Source organism: Epinephelus fuscoguttatus, linkage group LG17 (assembly GCF_011397635.1).
Source record: "Epinephelus fuscoguttatus linkage group LG17, E.fuscoguttatus.final_Chr_v1".
In the NCBI taxonomy this organism is placed as follows: Eukaryota; Metazoa; Chordata; class Actinopteri; order Perciformes; family Serranidae; genus Epinephelus; species Epinephelus fuscoguttatus.
Window position 1 is genome coordinate 5,897,061 of NC_064768.1, and position 24,950 is coordinate 5,922,010.

General features: G+C 43.0%; 1 protein-coding gene across 1 annotated transcript; it reads right to left on the bottom strand.

Moving 5' to 3' along the window:
- Nucleotides 1-10,717: 10,717 nt before the first annotated feature.
- Nucleotides 10,718-24,366, bottom strand: LOC125904252 (toll-like receptor 13). The gene is made up of 4 exons (XM_049601540.1): nucleotides 24,273-24,366; nucleotides 19,972-22,479; nucleotides 12,065-12,182; nucleotides 10,718-11,399 (listed from the first exon to the last, which is right to left on the bottom strand). The coding sequence occupies exons 2-4, from the start codon at nucleotides 22,463-22,465 to the stop codon at nucleotides 11,168-11,170; spliced, it is 2,844 nt and encodes a 947-aa protein (XP_049457497.1). The 5' UTR covers nucleotides 22,466-22,479; nucleotides 24,273-24,366; the 3' UTR covers nucleotides 10,718-11,167.
- Between the last annotated feature and the right edge of the window lie 584 nt (nucleotides 24,367-24,950).

Here is a 24,950-nt window from a genome sequence, read left to right on the forward strand (position 1 = left end):
GGTGTCAATTGCTCTTTCTGTGAAGGAGACTCTGAAGATGTTTTTCATTTATTTTGGTCTTGCCCTTTCTCTACCAAATTATGGGAAGATATTTGCAACTTGATTTCTACTTGTATAGAACCACATTTTTCTTTTTGCTTTGAACGTATATTGTTTGGCTTCATTGATGGTCCATCTGCGAAAAAAAAACAATTTTATATCATTAACATTATTATACTGTTAGCCAAATGGCATATCCATAAATGTCGATACACCAACTAAAAACCACTCCTTTCCATCTTTGTATATGAGGTCAAACAATATATTAAAACTATCAGACATTCTACTAACATGAAAGCCATTAAGACTTTTGATTTATGTGCTCTTTTTAATGTATTCATGTAATATGATATTCTGGAATGTTGCTACATAATGTATGTAACCCCCTGGCGGTTGTCATTGTACTTTTATGTTTGTTAATAAAGATTTAAAAAAAAAAAAAAAAAGAAAGAAAAAAAAAAAAGAAGACACTAAGGGTCCAGATTTCCCCTTAGGCCCTGATCACACAGCAAGCGTTTTGCAGGTTGCAGTCAGTATGTAGTTTCTAAAGTCAGAGTGCAGAAATGCAAGGTGTGTCGGAATGCAAAAACTGAGCAAAAAGCTTCAATCTTATTAAAAACAATTACAAAAACCCGCCTCCAGCTGCTAAAACGCTTTCTGTGCGATCAGGGCCTTAGTCATCAGTTCAAGGTCCCACCTCTTATTACATTCAGCGTCATACTTTGTTTGGCCATGTCGTTGAGCTAGTTTTCTGTCTCTTGTCAAGTAGCTGTCAGCTAGTCACTCACTCTGCAGCAGGAAACAGCACATCATAATACAAGCTCTGATCATAATACAAGCTCTGTGCAGGAAAGTTACTGTACTAAAAAGTACAGTGCTTTTTTTTTGTTTGTTTGGTTTTTGTTTTACAAACTTGACACATTTGTGAGTTACTTGCAGTCCATTCAGAATGGGCCCACAACCCACTTTTGGACTGTGACCCACCAGTTGGGAACCACTGCTCTAGGATCAGGCATGGAAACTAGTAGTAATTACTGTGATACACTGTGTTGGATAATTGCTGTGCAAGTCTCTGTATTTGTATCAAATGAACAATAATGTAATAAATAATGTGTGTTTTGTGTGTTTCCCACCTTGTGCAGCTCCTGGCACTCAGCACCATCATGACCAGCAGAAACGCTCTGGGCAGAACAGACATCCTGGATCAACAGTACCTGCTGGGTTTGCTGGGAAGTTGAGGAAACAGTTGTGAGGTGAGATCAGAGACTGTTTTAAAGGCCTCTGAAGTCTGAAGGATGACAACAAAGTGTTTCTGTGTGGTTTTAAGAGAAGTGGCAGCCGTCCAGACTAGCATAGGCTGAACCCTGAACCTATCAGGACACAGGCGGATCGACTCACTGCTGTTCACTGCTACTGCTTTCACGAAGAAATACTACACTTTTGCTAAATCAATCTAGTATTTCTACCACTAGTTTTGGTACTACTGCAGCTTTTACAAGACCAAGAACTAACAGTACAGCTTGACTTTGACCTCCACTATTGCAAATATTCCTACTAGTGCTGCTACAGCTACTACAACCACAGTGATATTTCTACTATTGCTGCTCTGAACCAGATCATTGTTATTTTGAGATTTTACTTCAACAACTGGTTATTTGATTATTTCAGTTATCATTAATATTGATAATTCTACTGGTGATTATTCCCGTAGCAGCTTCTTGTTGCAGGACATCAGTCTGCAGGTGTGTTGAGGACACAAAGTGAATAACAAACAATCCCACTCAGTTTGCACAGACTTTGACATGTTTTTGGGATTAATCAGGGACAACTCTGTTTATCTTTGACTTACCTTGACAATAGATAAAAAAAAAAAAAAAAACAAGGCTGTGATGTCTCAGTATCAGTGTCTCAGGGTTGTGGATAAAACTGTGTTATAGGCAAAGTCATACCTTTTACAACTTTTATGACCTTAGGTTGTTCTGATTTTTCAATAGTTTGGGATATTTGGAACAAAATGTCAAACTGCAGAATGTGCCATGCATTAGTGATAAAAACATTATTTTTAGGAAGTAAAATTCAGAGATTCACGGTTTTGATTGAAAGATGTTGGTCTGCTAGTGATGGTGTGGTTTGACGTTTGTTTAGGTCTAAACTGTCCCTTAATTTGCAAGATAACGGTACAGGCTGCTTAAATCACTAATTTTTTTTTTTTTTTTTAAAAAGTGTTTAACATGATATCGGAGCAGAGGCATAATTTAGAGCTTAACTGTCCCCTGTTGAATATTGATATTAAAATGAGTTGAAGTTCCCTAAGCCCGCATTTATAATTACTTAGGGACTGTTCTTTACTTATCAGAGGAGGGGGTGACTTTTTTTTCTGACCCTCAAAAAAGCTACAAATATTTTTTTCCTTGAGCCTCCCTGTGTGACTGGCAGAAAATCCATGATTTTCCCTCCACCATAAATTATTATTAGTAAGTTTATTATTAGTTTAGTCATATTTTTAAAACTTACCCTTTGATGTTTTAAAGTTAAAAGTTGAGGATGAAACTCATCACTTCACTCATGTCGTGCAAACAGTTTATTTTTGGCCAAATTTTAAATGAGACGTAGCTTAAAGTTATTTTGATGAAATATCACTACTTCAAGCTTGGATTTGGTTGGTTTTTTTTAAGCCCAGTTCAGAGAAAAGATTCACAACGACACAAGTTGAAATGTGCAACTACTTGTGCCGTTCTGCAATGTTCTAAAAACCTGTCAGTTCTTACTGATGCAACTAGATGAGACGGTGTATGATCTCTATGCAACAACTCTATGTACTTCCGTTCTGATTTGCAGCTTTTCGGGTTTATTCTGTGGCTGAATATAATTTGTAGCTTCTTAAAATAAGAATGCTGACAGTGATAGTGAGATACTGGCTACAGCTGCATTTGCAGTAGTGATTAAACAAAACCAGCATCAGATGGACTGTATTCATAATCAATACACCACAGTAGTATAAACAACCAGCACCCATTAAACAGTCAGTGAGAATGTGTGTATGTGAGGGGGCATAAGCACATACAGTGAGCAGCAGCAGCGACCCACCGTCTGACACGCACACCATGAGGACTCAGAGCAGAGGGCTCAGCAGGGATGGAGCACCTGCTACAGCATGCAAACACACTGTCTGTGGTCATTTTGATTTGACCAGCAGACTTCACTACAGGCCCATTTGACCAGATGAGTTATAGGTGACACCATCAGCCAGCTTGAGTCGAGTTCAGACTGGTCAACTTTTTAATGCAATGCTCTAAAACGATTTTGTCTCGTAGCAAATCATTGGTCTGAACTGGGCTTTAGGGCTGTCAAAATAACGCGTTAATTTTGATAAACTGATTGCAAAAAAATGAAGGCAATAAAAAAATTAATGCTGATTAAAGGCGTTCCGTGGTGCCCTTCGACCTGGTGCGTCATTGAAGGCCTTGTCAAATATCACATCAACACAAAGCATTTAGCAAAGAACCCGGAGGTTCAAGCTAACACAGCCTCTGACGCTAGTGAGACCAGCGAAAGCACGTGAACACACATGAAGGCGGTGCCGATGTCTCACGGTCTCGCGCAAGCGAACACATGTCAGTGCAGTGTACAGAGAGGCAATTAGAACTACAGGCTACAATGAGGCTAAAAACAGAGTTCAGATGACGTTTTTCCAAACAACTTTTTATGTCGGGGCTTCAGGACACTTGGATCACTACGGACGAGCAGTATGGAAATATTTTGTGGTTTCAATTATGTGTTTTTGGATGTTTTAATCTGGGTCGCCATCAGCCATTAGGTGTGCAGTTGTGCTGCAAAACCCTGTTTTGATTTATTAATTGAGTTTTTTGGGGGTTTTTTTACATTCGTTATGTCACCTGTAACAGATCAGTAACAGCTCTTCTATATCATAGCATGCTACGCCCTGTGACACACACACACACACACACACAGAGGTTCTGTGTTAGCACAAGTCTTTTTTGCAACTGCAAACACAGAATTTAACAAATATAATATACATTAATGGCAAAAGCTTGAGCTGGACACTCTAAGCCAGTGGTTCCTTCTTTGGCTCGTGACCCCACTTTGAAAAACTTTGGTGACCTCAGACAACCACAGACACTTTTTTTTGCTCAAATTAGGGTAATAGGCTACATTTTTTCGATCAAGGCTTCAAATTAATGTTGAATAAACGAATCAAATTAAACCATGCATAATGGAAAAAAAGCTATGTAGCTACAAATATGGGCTATATCTGGTTAAAACTTGTATTATAATGCTCTCGCTGAGGTTGTGTTTTTAACATTATAAAGATGAATTTAATTTTAGCTGACTCTGACCATATTATACAGGCATCCTCTCACCTCACAGCAGCAGCCCCGACCTGGACGCACACACACACACGACGTGAACATGGCAAGTACAAGCATTAAGCCCCCGTTTAAACATTTAAATCAGGCCTATTCAATTAGCAGCCCAGAAGCAACCTCTGAGACCAGGTGTTAAACGGCCCGAGGCAAATTTAATCAAGACCGTGATACTAGTAAGCGCCGATGTTGTCAGCTCTTATCGTTACTTTTTAAAGTTTTGGTTTCATGTATCAGCATTCTGCAGCCTCTCTCCTGCTCTCTGCATGTCAGGGCTGATCTCTTACTCACAGCAGGGGCACGCACACGCCACACACACACACACACACACACACACACACACACACAACAGCGTGAAGTCAGACATCAGCAGAGAGGCCGCGGTGCTTGTCTCATCTCGTCGTCCTCTGCTTATCCAGGTCCGGGTCGCGGGGGCAGCAGCCTCAGCAAAGAAGCCCAGACAGTCCTCTCCCCAGCCACCTCCGTCAGCTCTTCCGAGGGAACCCCGAGGCGTTCCCAGGCCAGCTGGGCAATGTAATCCCTCCAGTGTGTCCTGGGGCGGCCCTGACCTGAGGTCTCCTCCCGGTTGGACATGCCCGAAACACCTCCCAAGGGAGGCATCCGGGAGGCATCCTTACCAGATGCCCGAACCACCTCAACTGGCTCCTCTCGATGTGGAGGAGCAGTGGCTCTACTCCGAGTCCCTCCCGGATGTCCGAGCTCCTCACCCTATCTCTAAGGCTGAGCCCAGCCACCCTGCGGAGGAAACTCATTTCGGCCGCTTGTACTCGCGATCTCGTTCTTTCAGTCACTACCCAGAGCTCGTCACCATAGGTGAGGGTTGGAACGTAGATTAACCAGTAAATCAAGAGCTTTGCTTTCTGGCTAAGTTCCCTCTTCACCACAACGGACCGGTTAATCGTCCACATCACTGCTGATGCCGCCCCAATCCGCCTGTCAATCTCCCGCTCCATCCTACCCCCACTCGTGAACAAGATCCTGAGATACTTAAACTCCTCCACCTGAGGCAGGACCTCCCCCCCGACCTGGAGTGGGCAATCCACCCTTTTCCGGCTGAGGACCATGGCCTCAGACTTTGAGGTGCTGATTCTCATCCTAGCCGCTTCACACTCGGCTGCAAACCGTCCCAGCGAGAGCTGGAGGTCACTGTTCGATGGAACTAGGAGGACCACGTCATCCGCAAATAGCAGGGACGAGATCCTCCCGTCACCGAACCTGACACCCTCCACCACTCGGCTGCGTCTAGAAATTCTGTCCATAAAAGTTATGAACAGAACCGGTGACAAAGGGCAGCCCTGGCGGAGTCCAACCCTCACCGGGAACAGGTCCGACTTAATGCCAGCCACACGAACCAGACTCATGCTCCTTCGGTACAGGGACTGGATGGCCCTTAGCAAGGGGCCACCAACCCCATACTCCCGGAGCACCCCCCACAGGATGCCCCTGGGGACACGGTCATAAGCCTTCTCCAAATCCACAAAACACATGTGGACTAGTTGGGCGAACTCCCATGCCCCCTCCAGCACCCTGGCGAGGGTAAAGAGCTGGTCCACGGTTACGCATCCGGGACAAAAACCACATTGCTTCTCCTCAATCTGAGGTTCAACTATTGACCGGACCCTCTTCTCCAGCACCCTGGAGTAGACCTTACCGGGTAGGCTGAGGAGTGTGATCCCCCTGTAGTTGGAACACACCCTCTGGTCCCCTTTCTTGAAGATGGGGACCACCACCCCAGTCTGCCACTCTAGAGGCACTGCCCCCGATGTCCACGCAATGTTGCAGAGGCGTGTCAGCCAGGACAGCCCTACAACATCCAGAGCCTTGAGATATCCAGGGCGAATCTCGTCCACCCCCAGGGCTCCGCCGCCGCGTAGTTCCTTCACTACCTCGGCGACTTCTGCCTGTTTCTTCACTGGAATACGTGTTGGTGGGACTGAGGAGCTCCTCAAAGTATTCCTTCCACCGCCCGACAATGTCCCCAGTTGACGTCAGCAGCTCCCCGCCCCCACTGTAAACAGTGTGAGCAAGTTGGTTCTGGTAAACCGTCCGGCGCCTCAGGGGGGGACCTGAGGCGCCGGACGGTTTACCAGAACCTCTTTGGAGCCGATCGATAGTCTTCCTCCATGGCCTCACCAAACTCCTCCCACGCTTGAGTTTTTGCCTCCGCAACTGCCGCTGCTGTGCTCCACTTCACCCGCCGGTACCCGTCAGCTGCTTCTGGAGACCCACAGACCAACCATGCCCTGTAGGCCTCCTGCTTCAGCCTGACGGCGACTGGCCCCCGCGGCCTTGCGGCCACAGCTTGCAACAGCCGCCTCGACGAACAAGGCCCATTCAGACTCAATGTCTCCCTCCACCCTCGGAACGCAGTCGAAGCTATCCCAGAGGTGGGAGTTGAAGATCATCTTGACTGGTTCTTCCACCAGGCGTTCCCAGCAGACCCTCACTGCACCCCGGCCCTCCGCCTCTCACCCGGAGGAACTCCAGCAAAGGAGAGAGTCCAACCCCTCTCAAGGACTGGGGTTCCAGAGCCGGAACTATGTGTCGAGGTGAGGCCGACTATATCTAGCCGGCAGTGCTCAACCTCTTCCACAAGCTCTGGCTCCTTCCCCGCCAGAGAGGTGATATTCCATGTCCCAAGAGCCAACTTCCGTAGCCAAGGATCAGACCGCCAAGGCCCCCGCCTTGGTCTGCTGCCCGATCCACACTGCACCGAACCCTTCTGGATCCCTCTGAAGGTGGTGGGCCTGCAGGGGGACGAGCCCATGTAGCCGGTTCGGGCTGGGCCCAGCCGGACCCCATGGGCGAAGGCCCAGTCACCAGGCGCTCGCCCACGGGCCCCAGACCCAGGCCTGGCTCCAGGGCGGGGCCCCGATAACCCTCCGGGCTGGGTACGCCAACTCTTGCTGTTTTTCATCATGAAGGGTCTTTTGAACCGTGCGCCCGACAACACAGCTCCTAGGGTCATTAGGGCACTCAAACTCCTCCACCACGATAAGGTGACGGTTCTCAGAGGAGTATAACTTAGGCCTACTCTTGTTGACAATAACTAGGCTTGTTACTGTGAGTAGACCTAAGTGCAATAAAACCTCTGCCAATAAAAAGCCAATACTTTATCAATACATGTGATTAGCATGTAGAAAGCCATATTTTAATGCACGCTGTCTGACAAACTAAAATGAAAGATGCTGCTAGAGAGATAGTGTGTGTTGATAGATATTGTTAATGTCAATTATGCTTCTGTGCATTGATAGCTCTTTTTTATTCTGTTTCTGCATTGTGTTGAGGAGGGCCATGCATATCTATCTATCTATCTATCTATCTATCTATCTATCTATCTATTTGTCGGTCTATCTATCTGTCTGTCCGTCTGTCTGTCTGTCTGTCGGTCTATCTATATGCTAAAAAAAAAGTGGATCGGTTGCTCGCTGCTGAAAATGGCCTAGTTGTAATTGTAATTGAATACCCCGGACCTAAAGATTGTGTTGTTGCTGTTATTTTTGTGTTCTGACTTTTATTTAAAAAAAACAAACAAACAAAAAAAAAACAATATATGCCTGTAATATTGGTAGCCTATTTCTTTTTCTCTCTTTCTCGAAAATAGTATTAAGTATCGAGTACCATCCTTAGTATCAGTATCGAGTTTGATATTTTAATATCGTGACAACACTAGCACTAATAGGCCATCACTCACTTTTGTTTCCACATTTATGTTTAAAATAGAAGTGTCAATTTGAATAGCTTGCATGCTTGATTATCATGCAGTTGACAGACAGTGTTGATATTGGCAATGGTATCAGTTGACAAGATATGTTTATAAATGGCAGTGGCAAGGCCACTCTTCTCACTGTACCTTGCACATGTTTAAAATAAAAACATGAATATATGAACCTGTGTATTGTTTGAATAGCTTAGTGGTGAATGCACAATGACAAGGTACGTTTATACATGGTACTAGGCCCAGGTTAATATAAAGCACAATTTAATATACAAAATATATATAGTAGGGGGTCCCTGCTCCAACTCTCCATCAGTCTGGGGGTCCTCGACCTGAAAAATGTTGAAGACCTCTGCTTTAGAGGGCGTTATGAGAACCCCAATAGCAAACAAGAGCACAATGAACTGAAAAATAAAACCAGAAAACTAGAAGGAGCACAATGAACTGAAAAGTAATACCGTCATAAAAAACTACTTGAAATACTAGAAAATGCAGGGAATAAAGGGGGTGCTGTACCGGGACATTACCCTGGAAATCCAGAGCTCTCATGAGAGCACAATTTGAATTTGCTCAGCGAGTCACTCTGGCAATCAGTAATGATGATCATTGCCCATGCCGTTGGAGCCGAGCTGCACCAATCACATCGGTGTATCTGATATAGGCAAGCCAGAGGTGAGCTAAACAGATGACGAAAGTGCTGCGACGATAAAGTCCGGAATCAGTCAGTAAACATTGCAAGATGGCTACGGATGAACACCAGTTGTTTGAAACAGCTTTGGCTGCTACAATGAACGAGTTAGACTTGGCTTTTTCTCTAAAAGAGGAACAGAAGACAGCGCTCAAGTCTTTCCTTTGCAAGAAGGACGTTTTTGCTGTTTTGCCGACCAGATACGGCAAGAGTCTAATCTACCAGTTAGCTCCGTTGGTAGCGCTCTGGATACGTCACCCTGTGTATTGTTCTGATTGGTCGTAGTGTTATCCAGTTGCGTGCAGTGATATTTTCAAATGTATGCTTGATGCCACCCCTCAAGTTGGGCCATTTGCATTACTCATAGCCAGACCCTAAATCTTTCTAGATTTGGGTCTGGATTTCCAGGCTACCGGGACTTAAGAGTTTTATCTTTATTTTAAAAGTTTATTTTTTTCATGCTTTGTTATATATTAACTGAAGGGGTGCTGTACTAAGACATAAGAGATTGAGTTTTATTAAAACGTTTATTTTTGCATTCTTTGTTACACATTTTGCTTTATTGTACAATCTTTATTGTTTCTATGCAAAATTTCTCAATTAATTTGATGGCCTGAACTGTATCTGTAATTAACTGAACCTTTAATTACAGTAAAAGTAACTTTAACTTCATATTGCTTTGAGGTGTAGGGCAGATATTCATTAATTCAAGCTTTATTTTAACTTGAAATTACACTGAGGGATACCCCTTATTTCCAGTATCGTCAAGAAATATCAGGGCACTGTTCAAGCAATAGGTGACCCACCCCCTATTTTGAATACATTGATGTATTTTTCAGAATTCAAGATCAAAACTTGAATTTTCAGTTTCAAATTAAATTTTTTAAAGTACAAAACATTTGGCCCCAGTAAAGCTCCATTCCTTCCCCACTTAATTGGCACAACTGTTAGCTGTTAAGTGCAAATATTTGCTAGTTGCATCAACTCCAAAGAAACTCCCGCAGCCGTATGGGAGTAACACAAAATGAAAATTCACTTCGCATTTGGTGTGAACACAACATTACACTTAAACTGACAACTCAGTGCTTACACTCAAACACTTCAAACCCTTTGAGTGCTTCAAACAACACGTAATCGCTTTAAAGATTCAGTGTGTCAGATTTAGGGGGATTTAGTGTCGTCCAGTGGTGAAGATTGCAGAATAAAACCAGCTGAAACTTCTCCTGGTTAGAATTCCTTCAGTGGTCATTGTTCAGGAGGTTTTTACCAGGAGCTGAATTATCCACAGCGGTCTCTTCATCTTAAACAAATCAGGTGATTTAAACCAGTAAAACAGTTTCATGACAATTTGTTTTTCTCAAGCTTTCATGGTTGAGGGGCTTCTACCTATAGTCACTGATGCAAAAACACAAATGTCCTGTCTACAGCCAGTGTTTGGTTAGTCAATTGTGGGCTACTGTAGAAACGTGGTGGTGCAACATGGCAGTCTCTGCAGACAAGGACCTGTTCCCTATGCAGATGTAAACAGCTCATTCTATGGTAACAAAAACACAGTGATTCTTATTTTCAGGTGATTATACACTAAAGAAAACAGACTTAATTTCTGCCAGTATATCCTCCTAAATACACACGGGAGCTTTAAGTCTTCAGTATACTGTAACTCTTGTCCATCTCACAAGTAAACAATTCACATTTTATTGAGTTTAACAGTGTTTAAAAAGATCTAAAAAAAAATCAGCATGTTAAAACATTTTAATTTTCTTGAACTCAAAGATTTCAATTGCAAGTGTAGGTATGACATTTTTAAGACATGCTGTACAACAGGACTAACAGCGGAAATTCCAAAGCTTTAGTAAAATATGGTGATGCCCTGCTACTGAGTGAAAATATTTCACTAATGGAAACATGGTTTTAAAAATACCTAAAGGAAACTGGGAGATTTAATTTGAAAAGAATGTACTCCTCAATACTGTGCTAGAACTTACAGATGGAGAACATGCAGCAAAACACAAGTCAGATTTTCTGAATCAGAATATTGTCTGTAAATTAAAACAACAATCTCTAACACATGTCCTGCATTATTAATTACCAGAGTTACAGCCTTTCCCCCCTGAGGATACCCAGACTTGGTTTTGTATCATTTCCTGAAATTTCGGGTAAGGAGGAACTTGCTCCTAAAGTGGCAGAAGATGGAGGAAGCAAAAGCAGAACAAGAGACTACAGATAAATGTTGTGTGTTTCAGTTCCTGAAGAGGAAAATGAGTTCTGTGAGGCTCCACAGACGCTCTCTGTTGGGACTGTGGTCCAGTGATATTCTCAGCATCCAGTCAGCAGGTTGTTGGTCTCGATGGGAGCTTCCCCTGTCTCCAGAGCTCTCCATACGTTCTGCCAGAAGACTCCTGTGTGTTGGCCGGCCTGCGGCCAGCTCAGGTAGGTGTGCCTCTTCACCAGCTTCCTCATGTGGTGGTATGGAGACAGCTGATAGGCCGGGATCTCCTCCAGGAACAGCAGGATCAACACGTCCTTCTGCTCGTCAAACAGACGGAAGCTGCAACAACATGCACAGGACAGACGGTGAGGACAAATCCGAGGACTGAACCAGTTTATGAGGCTGCGAGATAAACACATTCTTAATCAAACCTCGTCAAATATCAACGTTTGGTCATGGACCTTCCACGTCCAGATACGACGTGAAAGATACCCTTGGTGTATTGGATGTTGATGTTCTAGGGTGCCGTGTCAATTGAAGCCTGTTGCTTGCATTGTTTTCTTTCAAAATACACTTTGGTTTATTTTACATACATTCTCCTTCAAAATAAACGCACTACGTTGGTACAACACTGCAAATTGACCTTTTTTTTTCCTCCAACAACTAACGCACTACGTTGGGTTTAGAAAAAAGAACAAGATTTGGCTTTAGAATCTTACAGGACACGAACACCGCTCTCCTGGGTGACAGTCAGTGTTTGTTGGACCCATCACCCACCCCTCCCGCCCGCCCAACACAGACTTTCGCTGCCTTATCTTTCGTTCGTATCTTTCGTAAACTATAATGGCGACCAGCCGCGTATCATGCCGACGTCAAAGGACAGTTTTTTTTTCATTAGTGTCTGACACCCCATGTTACTGCCGAGCACCGGATTTTGATGACTTTATAGTGAGTGGGTTGGTGAGATAAGAGCAGCAAGTGCTGACAGATGTGTGCGTCCCCACCTGGCCATCTGGATCTCTCTGGAGCACCATTCGCTCTGCAGGTAGCGCCGGGTGATCACACAGATGGTCTTCCTGCTGCCGTAGATGGCGTCTGTTATGTTGTCTATGATGGGTTTACCTGTGGAGACATTTCGGACAAACTGCAGGAAATCCACATGGAAAAAGAACAACATGGTCACAGCTTCTGAAGAAAAGCCTGAAGTTTGGCACCATTTTGGTAGTTGTTAGGACCTAACTGACAAGTGATATTGAAGGAGGACATTCAGGAAGAGACACAGGTTTTTGCCTTCAGATGTGTTCCGACATCACATTGTACACTAGGCTGTTTGAAGTATACCAAATATTTTAGTAGGAGATTTCTGGGGTGCTTGAGGCCCTCTGGAATTAACTCTTCCTAATTGTACGTTCACACCAAATGCTGCCAGAGCTGCAAAATAGCTGAATTCACTCTAGCAACGCCGCTGGTAAAATATGTGTGGCAGCGAAAGCAGCTCAAATCACTCATGACATCAAATTCTGAACGTTTGATTATGCTTCTTTATTTATTTTATAAAGCAAGTTACTGGCTGGAGCACAGAAATGTGACTTCGTGCATTTGCCTGAGTACAGAAACTTTCATGTTTGGACAATGAAAAGAGAATAAAAAGTCTAAATAGGTCTGACATTTAACATTAAACACACACAGCCTGTGTTGCGTTCAGGCGTTGTCACGTAAATAACAAATTCCAGCATTTCAATAGGCTGTAGCACAACACAGCAGCATGTCAAGGGGGACGAACCTGAACCAAATATGAGCAAAATTTTTTGATTTGTTATCCCCCCCCAAAGCTGTAAACCTAGGGGAAACACTGTCAGTGGTTTGGGTTCAAGTGCCTCCTGTGTGATTAGTTAAACTGGTGGTAAGGAGAGCAAATGAATTGCATTCCCGCCAATAACAAGCGTTCCAGAGCACAAAGAAATTGTATACGTGCCATTGTCCACACTTGTGTATCGATTCAACACGGAAGAAGACACTCTTGTAATTTGTGCTGCCGTGTGGTACCTGCGTGGATATAGCCACCGTCGGGTCTGGGTTCATGATATCCTCCAGGGCCAGCACGGGGAATATCATCGGCTGGTGTGGGAGCTGCGGTTGGATGGGGAGAGCTTCCAGCGCTACTTCAGGTTGAACATAGATCAGTTGGACAGCTTGCTGCTTGTTTTGAAGTAGGAACAAATGTGTGGTAGGAACTAGAAGTTTCCAAGGATGTTCCCTGGGTTCCACACAAGCGATGGACATCTACATTCCGATTGGTTGCTGGTCATTTGCAGCTCAAATGCGTCATAGCTAATTTGCATAAAGTTAACCAGTTTTCAACTTTCATTTGTAGCGCAGTTCGCCAAATAATAATTTGGCTCATTGCTTTTGCAGCTCAAAACGCCTCTAGTCGCCACATGTCCATTGAAAATGAGTAAGACCTGTCACCTTTGCAGCACTGGCAGCTTTTGGTGTGAACGTACAGTAAGTCCTGCCTCTTATCACTCTGCGCACCAATAACAGTTGAGTAAACTTCGGCAGGACCTCTGTCAACTTTCCCCTATCCTGTTATACTTAGATATGTTTTGTACTAGGCCTGCCTATGTTGACAAAAAGTACAGACTTATAATATGGTTAAAAGATGTGGCTGTCACAATCTTTATGGACAAATGACATTGTACTGTTGTGCCGTACAAGGATTTCTAACAAAGGCCTACACTTTATCTATAAACTTTTGGGCCTACATGTAACAATCAAAGCCTGAGACCACATGTTGGCGCCCAAAAGAACAAAGGAATCAGTCAACCCCCTTTCTCTGTGTGAATCAGCTGATTCAACCCCCAACACAGCACCCCAGCTGACCAGCAGAGGTCCCTTGAAATACACAGCTCCCATTGGGTGAAATCCGCCATGGCCAACCCCGCACCGATGACGTCACGCCGGGGTATATCATCACAAAGCGTACCTGAGGGAAACGCTTCTGGCTGTGATCCTCATAGCTAATAGAAGTACCCACGACTGTTCCTAAAGCTTAGCAACTCGTCCCACGTGGCGAACGCTTTAGAAAGAGTTATTACTGTGCACAGTTAGATGCGTTTTAGGCCTACGGATTTCCCTCGCTGGTCGAGCTGATCTCCTCTCCCCTCCCTCACTCTGTGCGCCGAGGAACACAGAGTAGCCCGGTATGAGACCACGGATTGACCCTCTCACCCGGATGCCCGCGGATCACGGTTTGGTAGATAACAAGGACTGCCTGCTTCAAGAAGAAGGACAAGGACCCCCTTCTTTCCCCGAGTGATTCCCCACTACAGCCGGAATTAACTCGCCTCGCCAGAGACTTGCCCCCTCGCCGAGGACCCGTTAGCCGCTGTGAGCCGCTAACCACTTCACCTCTGCCGTAACAAAGGATGCACGAGGAACGACCGACACATCACTCCACCTTCTGCAACAGTAAGAGGCTTTAACTCTAGGCAGATAGTAGTTAGTGTGTGTTCTTTTTAAGTTTTGTAAGGGCTTGTTGATACGGACCGCCGCGTCCGATTTTGGCTGCATTGATATTGTAAAAATATTGCCTGTGTTGCTGCTGTCTGTTATTCTTCTGCCCGTTTGTGTTTGCTTGTAATACGTAGTGATCCGACCTCGTCGGACCGCTATTGTGTCGCCCTGCACGCGGGACTTCCCTCTCTACCGGCTCCCCTCCTTTTTTTTGAGTCGCATGCTTTCTTGGCGAGCCGCCATTGCGTGACGTAGCTTGCAGCGTCACAGCCACCATCTTGCTACGCTCACACGCCTCTCCCTCTCTCTCTCACACACCCACTCACTCAGACACACACACACACACCACACACACTCACACATTCTCGCTCACTCACCCACTTTCTCCCACACACACACACACACACACCCTTCTTGATGCTTGCTGGTTGATTCAGTAATGTTTTATAGTTGATAGGGTTTATAGAGCAATGTTGATGTTGGTTGTAAATTAATGTCATCAGTGTGAATAAACCCTGTTATACTGCAAAGAGAAGTTGCTTTGGTTTTTCATTGTATACTGTGATGAAGCTGGTTGACAAAGTCAGTGCCTGAGCTCCACTCCTTCCTGTTCATCTTACAGTTGCTGATATCTCCTTAGAATTAGCTTCCTAAGTGAACACTCTTGAGACTGAATTTACGTCTGATCATTGGTCCGGGTTTTCCCGGTGGTGCCCCGCTGTAAGCTAATTTGATTATTATGCTTATGTAATAATTAATTAATTATTAATTAATTAATATTAATAATTATGAATTATTGCCAATGATCATATTTAGCTCCTCCTCTTCCCAACAGTACATAGTCATATCTTAAGTTAACAAAATGCTAGCTAATGTATAACTACATCATGAGGAGTTAGCCTACTGTCAGATCACCAACATCAGGTTTGCTTTGTCCATATTTCCGTGGTAATGTTAAAGAGATTTGGAAAAGGACGGATAGTTTGGTTGCTGAATTTTTCATGAAGCTATGAGTAATAATTTGCCAAATAAGATTACAGCTAACGTTCCTTTGTTTATATGTCTGCTAGGCTTTGTGCTGCCTGTGAAGACATGACAGCTCCCCCAAAGTGAGGGCAAAACATCTCAATCACCCCCTGGTGGCTGGCTGCAGTATGGGTCACAAACCCCATCCCCTCCATGTTAGTAAATGGAACATGAGCCACTCTAAAAAAATCAAAGTATACATCAAATAAATTTTTCCCAGAGATGGTTTCTGTTATTTTAGGTTGTTCTTATCCAGCTAATGTTTGTTCAGGTGTTTGTTTTTCTGATAAGTTTGGTTTTGATTAGTTGTTTGATGGTAAAAAAAAAAGGGGGTTTTGACCAATAATTGACAGCTGTGTGAGTCAGACGGTGTGCTCACAATCAATGGCTCTACTCGCGATTGGGTCGAACAGGTGTGTGGGCGGTGTGCTTTCAGACCTAGAGGTTTCTTGCTTTGGTCCGAATCAGGTACTCATTTTGTTACAAAGTTGCATAATTGCCTAGAATTGGTTCAAATCAAATGGCTGTGCAAGAAAGCTGCTCTTGATAGGTCAGAATTTCCATGCGGGAAAAATCCAGGAAGTAAATAAAATGTTGTAGAAGACTACACTTTAAAGATAAATGTTTGATGCACTGGATGTGCGGAATGTTCATATTAAGGCAGTACAGGAGGAGACACACATTAATAATCCTTCTGCACTGTAACATGGTCATGTTTAACCCAAACAATGCATAATGCGACTGCAGTTGGTTCGGATTGAGGTTGGAACACGTTCTCATCACAAACGAACCACACCAGAGTACGTTTATAACCAGACCGAGACCTTCTTGAAGAGGTGGTCTTGGTCCGTCTTGGTCTTGGTGTGCACACAACTATGATTGCTGTGTTTACAGCAGCCCAAACAAACTGCACTTAGGGGGCAAACCAACTTGAATTCGATTGAACAGAACCAAACAGGACAGGTGTGAAAGCACCCCGAGAATGGAAGCCTCAATTTGTGTAATTTTGCTTTGTTCATGACTGTAATATCATAAATACACTGCCTGGCCAAAAAAAAAAAAGTCACCACCTGGATTTAACTAAGCAAATAGGTACGAGCCTCCTATTGGATAATTACTGCATGGGCGATTATCTTTCAGCTGGCAACAAGTTATTTAACTCCAACTGGTGCAATGAGTTGCTTCTCATTTCCAAAACAACCATGTCGAAAGACACATCCCGTGGTCGTGGAAAAGATGTTAGTCTGCTTGAGAAGGGTCAAATCATTGGCATGCATCAAGCAGAGAAAACATCTAAGGAGACTGCAGAAACTACTAAAATTGGGTTAAGAACTGTCCAACGCATTATTAAAAACTGGAAGGATAGTGGGGACCCATCGTCTTCGAGGAAGAAATGTGGCCGGAAAAAAATCCTCAATGATCGTGATCGGCGATCACTTAAATGTTTGGTGAGATCAAATCGAAGAAAAACAACAGTAGAACTCAGGGCTATGTTTAATAGTGAAAGTAAGAGCATTTCCACATGCACAATGCAAAGGGAACTCAAGGGATTGGGACTGAACAGCTGTGTAGCCTTAAGAAAACCACTAATCAGTGAGGCTAACCGGAAAAAAAGGCGTCAATTTGCTAGGGAGCATAAAGATTGGACTCTGGAGCAATGGAAGAAGGTCATGTGGTCTGATGAGTCCAGATTTACCCTGTTCCAGAGTGATGAGCGCATCAGGGTAAGAAGAGAGGCAGATGAAGTGATGCACCCATCATGCCTAGTGCCTACTGTACAGGCCTGTGGGGGCAGTGTTATGATCTGGGGTTGCTGCAGTTGGTCAGGTCTAGGTTCAGCAACAGTATGTGCTCAAAGAATGAGGTCAGCTGACTACCTGAATATACTGAATGACCAGGTTATTCCATCAATTTTTTCTTCCCTGATGGCACGGGCATATTCCAAGATGACAATGCCAGGATTCATTGGGCTCAAATTGTGAAAGACTGGTTCAGGGAGCATGAGACATCATTTTCACACATGGATTGGCCACCACAGAGTCCAGACATTAACCCCATTGAGAATCTTTGGGATGTGCTGGAGAAGGCTTTGCGCAGCGGTCAGACTCTACCATCATCAATGCAAGATCTTGGTGAAAAATTAATGCAACACTGGATGGAAATAAATCTTGTGACATTGCAGAAGCTTATTGAAACAATGCCACAGCGAATGCGTGCCGTAATCAAAGCTAAAGGCGGTCCAACGAAATATTAGAGTGTATGACCTTTTTTTTTGGTGGTGACTTTTTTTTTGGCCAGGCAGTGTATATCCTTCCATCACACACTGGAGTCCTTGCTGTCTGCCTTTTGCAGCTATATTGCCTGATGCCCAGAAACTGGCTCATAAACACTCTAATAAACACACACTAAAAAGAACCGCATTGCCATGCTTCTGTTTATCAAGCATATCCAACGTGACAATAGTAATTAAGGAGGGCAGGACTTAGGATCACTCAATTAGTGATTCAAGTCCATTGTTCAAATGTAAACTTGTTACAGTTGCTCACAAATCCTTAAAAGTGTTCGGACAATACTTTGCACGAACTAGTTTCTTTTGTGTCTGTGCGCAAAGGTACCCCATTCTTGCATTGTCCCCCCACAGGATACCTAGGAGAGAAATAAGCCCTCTCCAAGTCCACAAAACACTGACTGATCAGTAAACTTCCATAACCCTTCCAGACTGGCAAGACTAAAGAGCTGCTTCAATATTCTACAACCGAGATGGAAACCTCATTCATCTTTCTGAATATGAGGTTCAACAGTTGACTGACGCCTTTTTTTTACAGAACCTTGGCAGCATGTTAGGCAGTTCATCTTACCTGCTGAGACAATCCCAGGCCTCCTCTTTCTGGATAGTCTGATGTTTGCAGAATTGGCCAACTGAAAGTCATATCTGAACACGTCCGTTACTCCCTCTGACTTTTTGTGATTCTAACCCTAACTTTTAACAATGGAGGTGCTAAAGAGGTTTGCATCCTAAAGTTAAGCTTATTTACCAGGGTGACAGGGGTAGGCTGGAAGGTGGACACAATGTTTCCACACTATGGGTAAGGACAACATTAACGGTGCATCGGTGGATTAGTGGATAGAGCAGGCGCCCCATGTACAAGGCTGTTGCCGCAGCGGCCCGGGTTCGAGGTCCGGGTTTCCCTCTCTCTCTCCCCCCTTCACACTCAGCTGTCCTATCAATCAAAGGCAAAAACGCCCAAAAAAATATCTAAAAAAAAAAAAAAAAAAAAAAGGGACAGCAGTAATCACTCAATTAGTGGTGATGCTAGCTAGCTCCCACCCAACCCTACCATAATACTAGTACTACTACAAAACTCAAGAGCAGGAAAATTAATCATGTGTAACCAGTCAAAAATGTTCTTGGCAATTAACTGATTATGGTTAACCACTGTCATCCCTATTTCTTACCTTCATACACTGTAATAGTTACTGTGTAGAGTGGGCTTACTTGTCAAATTGTTGTTGTTTTTTCGGCATGTTTCAAAAATTGGCAGTGTGAGGGAGCTGGGAAGCATCCCCCTCACTAAGGTGACAAACACTGCACACATACAGTAAAGTTGGATGTGTTAAACTAATACAGGAAGTTTTCTTTTGGTTGTTGTTGTGCTTTTATTTTGAACCCTTCTAACTCCTCTTTGTCTCTGAGGTCAACTTCCAGGAGGGCGTGGTTTCATGGAGTGCACACATGAGCCACAGGACTCCAGCTGGCTTCAATAATGGAGCTGAACCAAGAGTGTAGGAGCAGAGAGGGGAGGCGGTAGAGGGTTTGTGTTGAGTTTGGCTTTTGTTTGGTCTCTCTTCAGTTTATTATGTGTTTTGTTTAGCCTGTATTAGTCAGCATTTATTTGTATTGTGTGTATGTAAGTATTAGTGGTTAATTTGTACATGTATTGTATATAGTTATGGTAATGGGGTTTTGGGGAATCTTTCTATGTAATGGTACAGGCCAGGGGTAGATATGCCAGGTGAGGAAGGCAGTTTGGGTGTCAGAGAGAGGGGGTCAGGTTGGGGGATACGTCTGCTGCCAGAACTGCTGTTGAGCCTGTAAGCCTTTTTTTTTCCCCTTTTTGTAAAATCTTATGCTTAAACTGAAGATCACTGACTTTTTGTACCTTGCTTGTCTTGTATAAGTAAAGAAAAAACAGAGCTCTGAACAATCCCTGCTGGTCATGCTGCTTATTTCCCCTTGTTACATCTCAATCCTGCCTGGTTTCATCCTGTTTGTAAGGGATTACCACCTACAAAACCTTACAGGCAGATTCAACTCTGATGAATTATGCTACGCATACAAAGAGACAGACATGCAGAGTTAAGTGTTTACCTGGTTGGAAGTCTCTGTGGTGCAGACAGAGTCTCCAGCCCTGCTCTCCCTCCAGCACTGGAAGCATCTCTCTGTAAACCCAGTCCTCGTCATGAACGTTGTAGGAGATGAAAGCATCATAGTGATGAGGAGCGCCCTTTTTCCTCTTCCTGCTGTCGTAGAGGAAGGCCAGGAAGAGGTAATAGGTGTAGGCTAGCTGCCACCTCAGAAAGTGGTAGATGAAGGATGTGAGGAGAGTCATCAGTGTCAGGCAAAAGCTAGAAATGAAGCAGAGGAAGCTAACGTCCATCCAACAGGACTGGACGTCAAAGTCCAGCAACTTTGTTCCTTGTTTAGCCACAGGAAAGGTACAAGTGTACTGGTAGGCATTAACAACCTGTGTTTGGTTGTTGTTCTTCACCCATTGGATAAAGCCAGTGTTAGAGCAGTTACAAGTGAAAGGGTTACCAGTCAGGTCCAGGTATGTCAGTGCAGGAAGAGACTGAAAGACCATCTCATTGATCACGGTCAATTCATTGTCTCTAACTGTCAACACTGTGAGTGCAGAGAGGTTGACCTGGGCTAGAAAATCCAGAGATCTGAGCTTGTTTTTGGAAAGGTCGAGAGCCTGCAGGTTGAGGATTGGCTGAAGCACTTCAGGGTTTAAGACTTGCAGATCACTTTGAAATATGTGAAGACTTGTCAGGAGGGGAGTGTATTTGAATGTGTCTGGGTGAGGTGACTCTGTAAATAATTTCTCCGCTCCAAAGTAATCTAAAGAATTCAGACCTGTCAGAAAATCAGGTGAGATTTCATGATACCAATTATAATTTTGTATCAGTAGACTCTTCAAGAAAGGTAATGGGAAAATGGGTAAATGTGTCTCATTTTTTTGACGAGAACTCTTGCTGTCATATGAAGACGTGAGATGTATTTTGAGGTTTTCTAGGTGTTGCAGTCCTGTAAAAACCTTTGTAATGAAATCCTTTTCACCAAAAAATGGTGTAACTGAAAGATTTTGAAGATTGTCCAGTCCTTCAAAAGCCCCCTTATGGGCAACGTAAAATGTATCTGATTCTAAATACAGAGACCTGAGGGAAGACATATTCTTAAAGTCATCTGTTTTGAGTTGCATCAAAGTATTCATGTTCAAATCCAAAACTTCTAGTTTCTGTAAATTCAATTTGAAGAAATCAACAAGTAAATGAACCCCATTTTCTGCAACGTTCAGGACTTTCAAATCATTCAGATCTTGAAAAGCACATCCCTTGAGTGTTGAAATGCGATTTTGGCTGAGATTGAGTTCTACTAGTTTTGTCAAATTTTTAAAGTCAGAGCAGTCTAACTCGCTGATGAAATTCACACTCAGATCTAGGATTTCAAGTGTGGAGAGGCCTCTGACACCCTGTGGTGCTCTAGACAGGGAGTTTTTCACTAAGTCCAGGCGTCTGAGCTGTTTTATTGATCCGAGGGAAAACTCGGACAGCTCTTCCAAATAATTATATGATAAATCAAGCTCAGTAATTTCAGTGCAAGACTGAAGAAATGTCTTGTTTATACTGACAAAGCTAATTCCACTCAAATGAAGACTTGTCAGAGCAGTCATTTGGCAGGCGATGTCTACCAGATCTCTTTCTCGGTCATGGTGCCAAAAGAGGAGTGACAGTTCCCGCACTGACTCAGCACTCTTCAGCATCACTTGGTACATCTCACAACTACTGTCAAATACAAATAACTCCAAAGTAGTCAGGCTCCTCAGAAACATTGGGTCTGGTACATCCCACTCAAAGCCAGTGTTAGCATTTAAATGGATAGACTGAAGATGGGGAAAAACGTCTCTTGTAATGCTGAACTTTTTCATTGAATCACTACATAGCCAGAGTGTCCTGAGGTTTGATTTATTAAAAGACAGGTCATCTGACTGAAAGGAAGTGAGACTGTTAAAATCAGCGAGCAGATCATTCAAGTTTGGTAGTTGTAAGATGGGCACAATGTCGGTTATTTGATGTAGGTTGTTATATGTCAGCTGTAACGTCTGTAAGCTGATCAGGGACTGAAAGGCCAGAGGGGAGATGTATGTGATATGGTTTTTCTCCACTGACAAAAAAATTAACTTCCACAGGCCCTGAAACATATAGTTCGTCAGGTTTATGAGGTTGTTTGAACCCATGTCAAGCTCTATTAACTCCACCTCTGCAAAAGCTCCATCATCTACATGTGAAATCAAGTTATTTGCAATTTTTAAATACCCAAGCTTTGAAAAACGGCTGAAATCTGTCCTGTTTATCTTTGAGATGTGATTGAAGTTGAGATCTAGAGTTACTACAGTTATGAGAATGTCATCAGGAACCCCAGTGAGGTCACGATCTGCACATTCTACCCAAGTCACATTGTTGTCAACAGTGCAGTTTTTTAGTGAGAAAGCCAGCAAGGGGTTAAAAGGAAGCAGGACAGACGGAAGTAAGATGAGGAAGCTCTGTAGAAAGAACAGAGGCCAACTTCCCATCACTGACATGCTGATCTTCAAAACTGAGAGAGAGAATGAAAGAAAACAATAGTCTGCAGTCAAATAGCTCTGTGAGGATAAACTTTCCTTTTCCTCGTCCACTCATAATTTAATTCAAATGTAATTTGGGGGAAAATATCCATCTTCTTGGTGTAACGCTACAGTGTCAGTTTGCGTCAATGTAGCTAGTGTGCAGAGATGGGCAAAAATACATCAAAATGTATTTTATATATATTATACAAAATACCGCTCCAATAAATGTATCAAAATAAAATACAAAATACTGGTGCCAGAAAATGTATTAAAATAAAATACATGTATTTTGTATTTTCAAATACAGAAAATGCTTTTTTTCTTTTTCTTTTTCTTTTTAGCAGCGACCCGCAGCTCTATAGGTCACTCAGTTGATCGTTGGTTGGTTGGTTGGTCCACAAAGCTTTTCATGAAAAACTCAAAAGTCCTTGATCAAAAATGCTCAAAATTTGCATACTACAACTAGAGACCATGAGTAACTATACCAGAAAGAATACCCATGATTTGTCCATAGGTGGCGCTATACTAACCGATTCAGATCTTTTTGTGAATAACTCAAAAAGTCCTTGACCAAAAATGCTCAAAATTTATGTGCTGCAATTAGAGACTACAAGTAACTATGCCAGAAAGAACAACCATGATTCGTCCATTAATGGCGTGACAGTAGCAAATTTGGTCGCAGCTATTGCAAATTTGCCCTTGTTTCCTCACAATTTGGTGTAGGCTACCCTAAAATATTATTTATTGATTCAGATTTAGATTCAGACAACTTTATTGATCCTACGTGAGGCATTCATTTGTAGTATACTCGTCCCAAGCATCAACCACAACAACATACAATTTCCTATGTTATGCGCAGTCCAGTAAAACGGACCACTAGGTCAGTGAAGGGCACATTGAATGGCCCAACTTTAAAAAAACATATAGATAAAAAAAAAATTAAAGTAAAAAAAATATTGTTACATACAATATTATTATTATAAGAATGTGTAGCCTATTATTTTTGTTTTTTGATTTGTGGAGAAAGTATTTTGAGTATTTTAAATACAAAATTACTCCACTCAAAAGTATTTTGTTACAAATTACATTTGCTTTTTACTGGCCTTATACATAATACAAATTACAAAATACTCAAATGTAACTGAAATATGTATTTTAAATACAAGTAACAGAAATATTGCTCATCCCTGTGAGTGTGACAGTTGGTTAATTAACGGCTGTATTTATATTTATAACACCTGTGAGCGGAGTGATTTTACTGTTACATGTCCCAGTGATGTTGTACTCTATATCAGCATTCATGGAATGCCTCTCGTCCAATCAAATTACTCGGTCGGAGCTAACTGTTGTATAAATATATATAGGCTATACACACACACACACACACACACACACACACACAGACACACATTTCATATTTCATATCTCAGTGTCAAGATAAAGGTCAGTGTCCTCATACAGTTTATTTCTTTGACAGTCACAGTCCAGTTGTTTATTGGTTTGTTTCTGAGTGACAGATTTACACATCATTGAAGTCTTTATTTACTGAGACATGTCTCAGGTTTTAATGGTGCAACCTGTAAGTCACTAGTTTGAAAGTAGTTACAGGTAACTTAAGAAGGATTTTATGTTCGTCTCTATGAAGAGGGTTTAAACGCTGCATCATATTTCTGCCGTCTGTCAAAGTTAAACCTTTCAGAGTGCTGTGCTGATTTATCCAGCTCTATTTACTGATTAAATCTTTTTATTTCTTTGAATAATCTGGATCTGAGCAGCTACTCACCAGCCAGATGTTTGACCTCAGACTCCGAATGATGCTCCGGCTCGTTCTACGTGAACTGATATGGGAAATGAGAGGTTGGTGCTCCTCTTCAGACTGTCAGACTAAGACTGAAGAGTGGAAAGAGGAAGATCTGTGAGATGTCCGCACACAAGGGCGTAGGAACCGGAGGGGATGGAGGGGACGTGTCCCCTCCAATATTAGAGACAGGCGCATTTGTCCCACCCAGTTGGGACACAGCGGCCTGCATGCGACAGAGGTTTAAGATGAAACAACGGCAGCAGCTCAGTTTAAGCGCTTTCTTTCTTATGGGAAAGAAAAGAAAGAAAGACAATGTGACCGGGAGGATAATACTCCCAGATACCTATGTCCTTGTCCGCACAGTCACCTCTTCTGTTTCCTGATGACTTTCTGTCATTCTGAGGTCAAATCTTGTTTTTAAATTGTTCAGACTCTTCACTGTCTGCCAGGACAGTTGAAAGAGGAAGACTGCAAAGATATATAAAACAACAAACTGAACAAACAAAAAGACTGGAGGGAGTTCTGTTTTTATCTACTATCCCCCCAAAAAAGTTAATGCATCATTGAAATGAGACCATGGTTGTTAATGATAACATTAAACTTAATAAACTTCACCAGGAATCAGACGACTTTTTTTTAGAGAGAGAGGCCTATAATAAC

Coding starts and splice junctions, on each gene's coding strand:
- LOC125904252 (XM_049601540.1), bottom strand. CDS start 22,465: ATGTCAGTGATGGGAAGTTGGCCTCTGTTCTTTCTACAGAGCTTCCTC. Junction 12,183..19,971: donor CCACAGAGACTTCCAACCAG/GTAAACACTTAA, acceptor ATGTCTCCACAG/GTAAACCCATCATAGACAAC. Junction 11,400..12,064: donor AGAGAGATCCAGATGGCCAG/GTGGGGACGCAC, acceptor ATGTTGTTGCAG/CTTCCGTCTGTTTGACGAGC.